General features: G+C 43.4%; 1 protein-coding gene across 1 annotated transcript in view; it reads right to left on the reverse strand.

Moving 5' to 3' along the window:
* The window catches only part of DOCK3 (dedicator of cytokinesis 3), a 590,333-nt gene that overhangs the window by 29,733 nt on the left and 549,666 nt on the right, over nt 1-10,934 (reverse strand). The window contains exons 46-50 of the mRNA XM_025213329.1: nt 9,374-9,490; nt 5,750-5,871; nt 4,201-4,336; nt 3,435-3,582; nt 1,328-1,480 (exon numbers count right to left, since the gene is read on the reverse strand). Coding sequence (XP_025069114.1) covers nt 1,328-1,480; nt 3,435-3,582; nt 4,201-4,336; nt 5,750-5,871; nt 9,374-9,490 — 676 coding nt within the window. The remainder of the gene's footprint in view (nt 1-1,327; nt 1,481-3,434; nt 3,583-4,200; nt 4,337-5,749; nt 5,872-9,373; nt 9,491-10,934) is intronic.

Raw genomic sequence — 10,934 nt, forward strand, 5'->3', positions numbered from 1 at the left:
CGCCCATCAGGGCTGAGCCAGGCAACAGCAGCTGCAGCCCCCACACTTGCTGCGCCTGGCAGTGTTTGCCACTGTCACCTCTGGGCTGCCCAGTGCGCGAGCTCTGGGCAGGCAGCAGCAGCCAACACTGTCCAGTGCGGCAAGCGGGGGGGCCACAGCTGCTGCCACCGATGGACAAGCCCAGAGCTGGCATGGAGCCCAGGTTGGCAGAGGGGCTGGGTTACAAGCTGGTGGTGAGTGCAGGGAAAAGCAGCCCCTTGCTTGCTCCATGGCCAGCGCCCTGTGCTGTAGCTGCTTGCAGCCCACGTGAGGCTGCCTGTGCCTGCTCCAGACAGCCCCGTGTGAGCTGTGAGCACCTGCAGCAGGGAGCGCCAGCCATGGGATGGGCAAGGGGCCACTTTTCCCTGCGCTCAGCACCAGCATCTTCCCTGCCGGCAAGCAGGGGGTTGGGGCTGCATGCTGCCCCCTGCCTGTACTGCAGGGTTGGGGGGCACTGGGAGTAAGCAGGTGCAGGAGCCAGCAGGAACACGGGGTCCACACTGGTGTCCCAGGGCCAGTGCCAGTGGGGCCCAGAGCAGGATGGCAGGAGCATGGTGTCCCAGTCGGAAGGGGCTCTCTGGAGCCGGGCCAGCTCCCCACTCTCCCTGCTGGTGCAGCCCAGCCTAGCTCCACAGACCCCTGCCAGCCTGTGCCCTGCTTTGGGCCCCACTGGTGCTGGCTCTGGGACATTGGTCCCAAGACATTGGGGCGGGGCATCTGTCAAGGGGCAGGGTTACCCATGCGGCCCTTGACAGTCTCCCAAAACTGGGTAAGCGGCCCTCCACCCAAAATAATTGCCCACCCCTGCTCTAGTGGAAACATGTGTCTGCTCCTGTTATGTCCCAACCTTTTTACAGCACAAAATCCCACAAATTTGGAATGACACAAGCTGAACAAACTCTAGAAGTTAATCCAGGTCACAAAGATCCTTTCTGTTCAGGGTGCTGCAGGAGGAGGTGCAGCTAAACAGATAAGATGGTGCAAAGATTTGGGTAAAAGGATAATCTTTGACCTCCAAGTTAAGGTGCAAACCCGCAGGTGAAAGCTATTAACACCTGATAAATAAAAGAACTAGAAATAACCAATGTTCAACCTCTGGCTAGAGGTGGCAAAATAGTTACCAAGTCTGATACATGCTAGAAGGTCCATGTGAAGCGAGTTGGACACCTTAGCATAATTCCTGACTGATGAGTGTTTATGTGTAGCGCCACAATTGGTAACTGTGTTAGTAGTCTCAGCAGAAAGGCCAAGGACTGGATGGGTCATGGAGACTGAACTATCCTCTCACCTCTAGAGGTGGTCCCTCCAGGACAGAGATGAGGCACATTGGTGGGGGCAGTGTGGGGAAGCTTGCACTGCTGCCGCCCATGCTGTATCTGTTCTGTGGATAAATAGAGGGCTTCAGCCTCCAGTGGTGTCAATCCAGCACCTTTCACCAGCACTAAATTAAAAAGAATATAAATAAATATAAAAAGGATAGAGGTGCATTGACAGAGCTGTGAACTTGCTCTAGCCAGAGCCATTGGTTTCTCATTTTCACAAGCATCAAAGTCACCCAATTAAAAACCAAAAAAAAAATCACCAAACCAGTAAAACCACCCAAAAGCCCCCAAGTCATGTTAACACAATAAAACTATAAATGTGAAATTTTCTTATTTGTTGATGAACACCTGCATTTTAAATGGAGGTTTCACAATAACCAAATTAATAATTTGCACGCTGTGAAGCTTGGAAAAGATCTGGGACTTTTGTTCTATCTTAATGCAAACATAATTTCATAATAAGCAGGTCTGACTGCAGAAGTAAATCCTACTTTTTGCCTACCTGAAAATGGACAGAACCGCAGAGAAGAACTGCTTTGTCTTAAAAGCATCAGAATATTTAAATAAGAGTAATAAAGTAAATGAAATATCTTTTCAAGCAGCACAGTTTTTAAATTATGATTTCTCTTGCTGTTCCCTAATTAGCAGTCATTAGAGTTATCTCCTTTTTCTCCTTTGGAGGTGCTATTGACTTATGCATCAACCAGACATCTTTTTATATTGTTCATCACGTTGGTTTCCAGGCAACAGCAGAAGCCACAGCTGAGGGGTAGGAGTTGTTAAGGAGGAGTTGGTAATGCTAGGAAGTCAGACAGTTCAAAAAGAGTGGCAAGGCCTGCAGCTGTGACAACTGGATTTCTAAAGCAGAAAATCACTTAAACTGCTGCAAACCCAAATCTGCCATCCCAAAAGATTCAGAACTTTCCAGTTCCACCCGACCCCCTTAGATTAAATCATGCAGCTGCGTCCATGACGTGGCAACTGACTGTTAATTATGATTGCAAGAGGAAATAAAAAAACAGGCTGGATTGACAAACAGGAAGCTCTTATTCTAGTTGATATGAAGCAAATCCTAACTCTGCTCCTGCCTGCAAAGTCTTCTGGCCATAAGGAGATAGTGTAGTTGTATTATGTGGGGTAGAGGGGCAAGATCTCAGCAATATCCTCTACAGTTTGCATCCTGTAGGTTTGCTGCAAAAGCTTGTGGATGCTCTGTACAGGAAGGTGGACCTGCACATGAATTGATCTGCTCAGGTCCCTTCTGACCCTACCAACTATGAAACTATGAAACTATGAAACTATGAATTCCCAAGGAAAGGGAAAGGAGCAACCCAAGTGAAGGTTGCTAAGATGCAGGGCTCTGAAAGCAGCCACAGAGTGGCACTGTTGTATGTCTGATACTTGGGAAAAAGAAGATATACTGGACCAAGCTCAGCTACTTCTATACCAAATGGAATATAAGGCAGTAGGTGTCAACCAATTTCTTCTTTCCCCCTTTCTCCACCTAGAGTGAAGTCCCTCTTTAATTCTGTTATACCTTTTCCCAAGCCCTTTCCACCTTCATTTGTATATGTACATGTTAACCATCCTCACAACTTCAATACCATACTTTAATTTCTTTAAAGACACAAGAATGATTGTTCTGATCTTCCACTTCTTTCAAGTGCTGTAACAAAGAATTATTCATGCTCTTCAGAAGATTATTTACAACAGGGTAATGTGGCATCCTAGATTTTCATACAATGTCTGTGATGCAAGTGGTTGGCTCAATTATTTGCAAATGTATTATAGACCATTACACTGTTCAGTGGGCAAGAGCTAGCATGTACCAGAAATATATTCCATCAAGGCTTGCTGAAAAGATGACTGGCAGCATTTTGGGGCTAAACAAAATGTCAGAGGAAGTCACTGTTGAAGAAACAGTCCTTAACTCCAAAAGAGCATTCATGAAATTACAAAATATATCAATACAAAAAAGCATCTCAATATTTTGCATAATTTAGCTGCTAGGAAAACAGTCAGTGCCACTTTGTGTCCCCGCTAACTTTTGGCTCAAAGTCCCTTCATTCTTACCTCGTGCACTGGGAGGAGCAGAGTTAATCATCTGGGATGGTGCAGAGTGAGTAGAGCTCAGGCTTGACGTGGAAGGGCTGGCCTGGGACGAGGATAAAACAGAGACGTTGGTGACTGAGCCTTGGTACCTGGAGTTAGGGTAAACAAGCTGCAGAAGGCAAAGAAATCAGCAAAGAGAGAACGGAGTGGACCGGTGCATTAGATATTCACCTGTCTCAAGTCAGCCGACATGTAGGCCATGTGACCTCTGTCTAGGAAACAGTTACAGTTAAATACACTAATAAAAATTATTGGGCTGCGGGACCTATTTTAGCATCTATCTGCTGGCATGGATTGAGAGAGTAATTACTGAATAAGACAGGGACACAGTATGTTAAATTGGGCAAAAATACTTTGCCTGTTCACTACTAAACACAGTTTTTTAAAATGTATTTATACCTTTTCCTGTTCTTAAGCAATACTAGCTACCTTCAAGGTACACCTACAGAAATGTTAATCACATTCATCTTGGTACAGAGTCAGTTTGTCATCTTTTTTTCCATGGCACCTCTATCAAAGTTTAGAAGATACTAATCTATGCACGAGCTCAGACTCTACAGGAATATTGCTCTGTCTATGCAATCCATAGCTGTGGGTAAATCTAAGACAGAACAGATCTACGTGTACCTACTATATATTTAAATGAGCCATGGTCTAAATACAGCCTACAATCCATGTTAAATTCCAGTCTGAGCAACAGCTCCGCAATGCTGTTCTGCAGCTGTACCTGCATGTGATACATATCTTCAGCAGCCTCCCCCACAGAACTGTCTGTGAGAATAACCAGGTTTCCTGTTTCACTGGATGTATGGGAAGAAAGAGAGGATGACGAGTGTCGGACTGAACCCAGCAAATTCAACGGACTAAAACAAAAACAGACACAAAAAGGTGCAAAGGTTAGGTAACATTACTTTTCTGAAGTTTATCTTTAACTAATGATTCCTGGTTACCTGCTGTTCCCATCGACTTCAGTGGGAGCTTCAGAAGTTAGTAGCCCTTTGAAAATCACTCCCAGATATGTTTACACAAATCCTCACACCTGCCTACATTGCCCTAGCAACAACAGCAAGAAACCAATACTATGACATTTTAGTTAGCCTGACACAATATAAATGTTCAAACGTCACCAATCTAGGGGCAAGTTGGCATCTTACTAGGCATTTGATTGCTGCACCTGGTTTGTTTAAAACAGAGCAGACTGAAGCCACCCTAATCTTTAATGCCGAGGTACAACTGTGGTGACAAGTCCGGAATGTTTCTTTGAGATCCAGGCAGTAGCTATTAAGATGGAGCAATCCCTGCACTGTTGATACTTTCCACACAAAAGTTGGTTGTAGAATGACACGGTCCAAATGGCTTGCAGGCTGCACTTTGCTCCCGTCTGTTGTAATATTATTTTGTTACATTTCTATCTCCCTCTGACACACACAAATATAATATACACAATAAAACCTTTCTAATTTACTTCAGGGCTGGAAAGTCTTTTACAAGTTGATTACTTTTAAGAGCAACTACTTATCAATTATATGGCGCCATCACTTTGAAAGAGTGGCAGACCTGCAGAATTTTATCACAACTTAATAATACCATCTTGAATTCATGCACAAGAGAGCAAGTCTCTGATACAGTATGCGGAACAAAACTTTCAAGTCATCTATATGGACTCACTCCTTGAAAGGAACAAAGAATAGCAGTTGAGATTTTTAGAACTTCTGTAACATTCTTGTGTTTGTGCTCCATCTAGTGCAGTTAAATAGCACTTCAGTTCTTTATGTTGATTCTACCACTATTTTTGTCCCCTAATGATTTACTAAAAATAGGCAACAAGACTTTGTTTTTATGGTGGGCCTAGAGTGTGTCTTACATAACCACATAGGTTACCCATTCTCTATTTGCACAACAAAGCATTAAAAATTAAGGAGTCTTAAGTCATAAATCTGGGGATCTGAGAAGAATCTAACTGGCAGTTATGGATGTATACTATCCATATGTATAAATACTGCAGTGAAGCAGCTTTGTGGATTTTTTTCCAAAGAAGGAAAAAAATCTGGTATCAGTTATTACAGACAAACATGAGGGATACTTTCCTGCAAAGTCAACCTTGTTGCCTCTAAAATACTACTGGTCATCAATGAGATTAGGCTCTTTTGGATCTATGTCTGTCTCTGCTTCAGTTCTCTGGAGTTTTCAGAATCCAGGTCAATGCAGAGTAGGACAGTTAAAACTTTCTTAAACCGTGTAGACATCCCAGACATTACAGCAGAAAAAAAGGGTACCTGTGTCGATGTACCAGCTTCATGCTCTCTGGGCTCATAGGGCCATGTGACACCAGAACATTGCTGCGTGGGGTACTGGTACCAGAACAGGCTGGACTCAGTTTATCCAAACCAGGCAACTCCTACATAGGAAACACAAAATCATTTAATGCCTTCAGAAATTTTAGCTAAATTTAGGATGGATCATGGGAACAGTAGAATGAGTTTTCCCTTTTGTTGTCAGAAGATTTTTGGTATATTCTGTGGTTGTGATCTCCACATAGCTGTAATGTTTCTGTAATTATCTTAAGAGACTTCAGCATCATCACTCTGACCCTCATTAGCTTATTCCTAATGACAGCTTCCAAGCACCACCTTGGAAACTTGCTGGAAGTTTAGGCATAGAATGGACCACACTGGAGGTGCTTTTACTTTTTGGTGATACAAACTGACAAGAATACATATTCCAGCATGCATTTTAGCCATACCACCTGTACAAAGATGCCAGGAGGTGCAGTCTAGAGCTGTGTGAAGCTTCGGGTGGTGATTCAATTTGGAGGAGATTCGGGGATTTTTTTTTCCAAAGAGCCAGGAGCCGGGGTGGGTTGGGACAGTGATTCAAATCACCGAGCTGAATCACTGTCCCCCGAATCTGAAGTGAATACTAGCCGCTTTGCACAGGTCTACTGCAGTTTACATGGGTATCTCCATATTAAAGAGAAAGGCAGCCCTGAGCCACAAGTATTTCAGTATTTTAGAGGTTATCCTTACACAGTATTAACTTGTAAGAATAGAAGACAAAAACTTCAAGTTGGAAGCTAACTTTCAGAAAATGTAGAATTGCTTTGTGGCATATAATGTAAAACATTACTGTGCACTGATGTGCATCATTTAAGACACTCTTAATTCTTTCAAAGGTACTCTTGTCTTTATTTTTGAAAATGTCTGCAAGCAAGTCAAGAGCTCTTTTGAGTACTCTCTAAATGGATGAGTGTTCTGCCATTTCCTCAAACCTACTGGACACAAGCATCTCAAGTGGTTGACCTAGAGTATTATAGCATAAAAGAGCACAAAGGAACAGGTAGATATGGCTCTTAGTGAAAGTGGAGTCAATGACTACTCTAAGATGTCTGTTGAAGTACCTATATACCATATTTACTCACATGCTACACACACCTCCCCCCCAATATTAGCTTTCCAATATTGGGTTGCATTTCTTAAGTGAGGAAGGTAATTTTTTGCCCAGAATAGAAGCATGGACATGCTGTAAGATGGCTGCTGCCTTTTTTCTTTTGCTTTCCTTCAGTAGCTGTATGGAGGGAGAGGCAGAGTTCAGCAGAGGCAGATCTGAAGGTGGGAGGAGTAGTGCTTTGATTCTTGCTCCACACCAAGTTTAAAACCAATTGGCCAGTGGCAGCAGTGGCATTTCTGTTCAGGCATTGCTGGGGGAGTCAACTGGCTTCATGGCTCATTATTATCTACCTCCTGTTAATTGATCTTCACTTTGCAGGTGTGAATGATCCTCTAATAGTCTTGATGTTCCACTAATTAAGCTATCCTTTGATCTGAAGAAGAATGCACTGCATCTAAAACCTAGTCTAAGTTTATCTTACGTATGCAGTTGGTCCAATAAAAGATGTCACTCACAGAAATCCTATCCTCTGTTCAAATTTTGCTATTAACTACTCCTGGTCTCTCACCTCCTATTTCACAGCCCTGCAGACTGCTTTTAACTCTTTTCAAAATCCTAGATATGGCGATAGAGTTGAGTCTTCCGCAACAGCTACAAATTTGGCTTTTGGATGAATATTCAAGAGCTGCTAACAATTCAGCTGTGAAAGGGTTAAAATTAGCTTTTGTCTGAGTAGAAAAGGGAGGGTGAGTGAGTTGGAAAAATCCATTTTTCTTCATTCTGCCTTCCCCAAAACAAAGTACTTGTTTTATTTGGGGAGCATGTGGCATGCAGAAAATACAGTATTTAATCTAAGAAGTGTAAAAATATGTCCTGGCATCACACTGATATGAAGTAAACATTAACTGGATAGTCAACAGTTGGAATAAAGCTAATGATTGTTCTATGGATGCTGTAGTTCTCTCCCCTCCCCACCCCAAAAAGTGGTGACTTTTCAGTGATGTGCCTCTGACTGTAGAGGATTCAGAGGGATATAAGCAGATAAACTGGCCAAAAGGAGAACAACACTTGAGTAATAACTGATCAGATTTCCTGAAAAAAAAAAGAAAAGAAAGTTGCATTGCTCTTAAAAAATGTTAAGCTTCCTAATGCTTTCTGTTTGGTTCTATAGTTGCAGCCAGATCTGGAGACATTAGTCACTAAGACTTAGCTTAGTTTGCTTTTTTATATAATTAACGTCTGATTAAGCTTTTGAATTAATTGACAGTGATCCAAAAAGAAGTGCTGATCATGAAACTCTACAACACATTAGTTTCATAAACCTATTTACTATGTGCTACCAAAGCTAAGTTTTAGTCTATCACCTTAAATACCCATGGCTTCCCAGCATTAGCCAATTTTAACAAGTTGTAATTACATGAAAAGGACATCTCTCCCCTCGCTGTGGACAGCTGAGTGGCAAACACACTAACAAAGTAATGACTTCAGTGGCAGTTCCAAAAGGCAAGCTGTTTTTAAATCCCCCAACAAAATTAAAGGCAAATCAAATCCTGAACACTTGCTTAAACAATGCACTAAATAGACCTCACTATTTCAACACTGGGAACCACACAGAGAATTTTCCTAAAGCACATTTTAAATGGAAGGTCCTGTTTGTTCTTTCTTTGTAATGGTATAAAGGCACATATAAAATGTGATGCTCATGTATGAAGGGGTGGCTGCTGGATATTTGCTCTGAGAAGATTTATTTGATGTGGTGCTAAAAACATCAGCCACTTGTCTACCTTTGTTCTCTTTCTGTTGTGGAACTGCTGGAGCTGAACTGATAGTGGGACATTTCAGGATAAAAAGCTTAAGGTAGGCATAGTTATTCTGACTATGAGACTGATCTTCTGCTCTGATAAGAGTGGGGACACAGACATCAAGACAGGACTTCTTAGCATTCTAAAGAAGATGAGGAGGCACATCCAACAAGCATGCTGGCCTATACATTGCCTCTCCCAGTAGGTATGTCTGTCCAGCCACTCATCTGGCTGACACATGTGCTGAAGAACATGCAATATAACTGCATACACATGACTCCAGAACAAAGGAATTGCACAGCAGCATATATATTTGGTGGGCCCTGAGCCATTCTGCTCTGAAATTACAGGAACTGTGTTGTGTGGGATGGGTATCTAGTACTCTTTAGTCATCTTTCTTCCTCTGCTGCACAGTACTGCATGATAACACAGTGCCTTGGAATTTAGCTTTTCAGGTCTTTTGTCAGTTCAGCATTGATGCACATTACGTGAAAGGGACCCTTAAAAACTAAAAATAGCACAGTACGAATTAAATACTCAGTTCACAAACTTTGCCTAAGAAACCAAAGCAGTTGTTGTATGAGTTTGTCCTATATGTTTAATCTATGTTGGGTTTGCTCAGTTCTTGTGTGCACTTTATTGCAACTGAACAAGTTCTGATCATGGCTCTAGATTTCTCAAACTTTTTAGAAAGGATGGGTTTCAGCTTACATGATACAGACTAGATCGCATCATCTGGAACTGGTCAATTAATTTTTTATGCAGGGGACGCATCTCTGGGTGTACAAACTTCTCATGTACTGCCAGACCCACTCCTAGGACATGAACCTAGTAAAAAGAAATCATAACATCACGATGCAAAAAAATCTACATTCAGTCCAGGAGACACTATCATGATTATGTCCTCTAACTGAGTCACTGAACAAAGCAGCTTTGTAAAACATTCCATTGTTCATTTGCAAGACTGCTGAAATTACCATACTGAAGATATCTGACAAGCATTTGTTACTTTAACAAGCATTTTAAAGTGTGAGAGAAACACATTTATGATACGACAAGTTAGATTTACATTTGCAAGAAATAACAGTAAAAATGACCAAGTTTATTCATTCTCCAGGGAAAACCTGTTAAGCCTTCCCACAGACATAAGAAAATCCTTCCCCCATCTAGTGTCAGACAAGGAATCAAAGTTGTTAATGAAAATTTTCAGAAGGATTTCCTACCATGAATCTGAGTGGTGAAGAACCTGTTTGCATACTCACAACCGTCCTCTTTGTGTTGCTCATTATTCGTTTATAAAGGACATAAATATAATACCAGTAATTGGCTGGTATTATATTGATATAATACCAGTAATTGATTATATGGATGCTCAGATGAAAGTCCACAGAAGTAGTAGTAGTAGTAGTAGCAGCAGCAGTAGTAATAGTAGCAGTATTTAGTACTTTCATTATCCAAATACTGGACAAACAATAGTTAATTGATCTTCCAACCCCCCGCTTTGAATACTGGGATAAGTAGGGTTACCACATTTCCAGTTCTAAAAAAAGGGACACCTGTCAGAGGGACACTTAATTCCCAACCTACAGTCCCCTGTCCCTACTGCTGCCCCTCACTCCCAACCCACAGTGCCTAGCTCCTCCAGGCTATGCTAGTGACCCTCAGTCCCAGACGGTCCTGCCACTGCACTTCACTCCTGACCCTGCAGCCCCCACAGTCATGCCAGTGCCCTGCAGTCCCAACCCACAACCCCCCCACCCCTCTTGTGCCCTCCCTCCCAAGCCACAACTCCCCCACCCCTGACAGCACCCCTCACTCCTGATCTGCAGCCCACCTGTTCATTCCAGCCCTGCTGGAGGGGACCCCAGCTGCCCCTGTCTCAACCAAGTCACAGTGCGGTGAATCCAATTCATGAGGGCGGCAGTGGAACAAGTCCAGCCCCGGTGTGGGCTGGAGGGAAGAGGAGGGGAGGCCTGTGGCATCCCTCACCCTGGGCTGGGGCTCCCACACCGTGCCAGGCGGCCTGGCCATGCTTCCCTTCCCCTTCCCCCTCCTTCCCAGGCAGAGTGTCCTGGCCACCACACCCTTGCGAGCATGGGCACTGGCCCCTGTGTTGCCAGCCTGGCCACAGAGTTCCCCACTGCTTTCAAAGGGCCCCTCTGCCCCTTCCCCAATGGTGGGGCAGGCACTCCCCCCTGCCCCTCCTGCCCTGCTGCAGCCCCAGCCCCAGTCCAGGCCCCACTCACACATCTATTCCCACCACACACCCCTG

This window comes from Alligator sinensis, unplaced genomic scaffold (assembly GCF_000455745.1).
Source record: "Alligator sinensis unplaced genomic scaffold, ASM45574v1 scaffold630_1, whole genome shotgun sequence".
NCBI lineage: Eukaryota > Metazoa > Chordata > Crocodylia > Alligatoridae > Alligator > Alligator sinensis.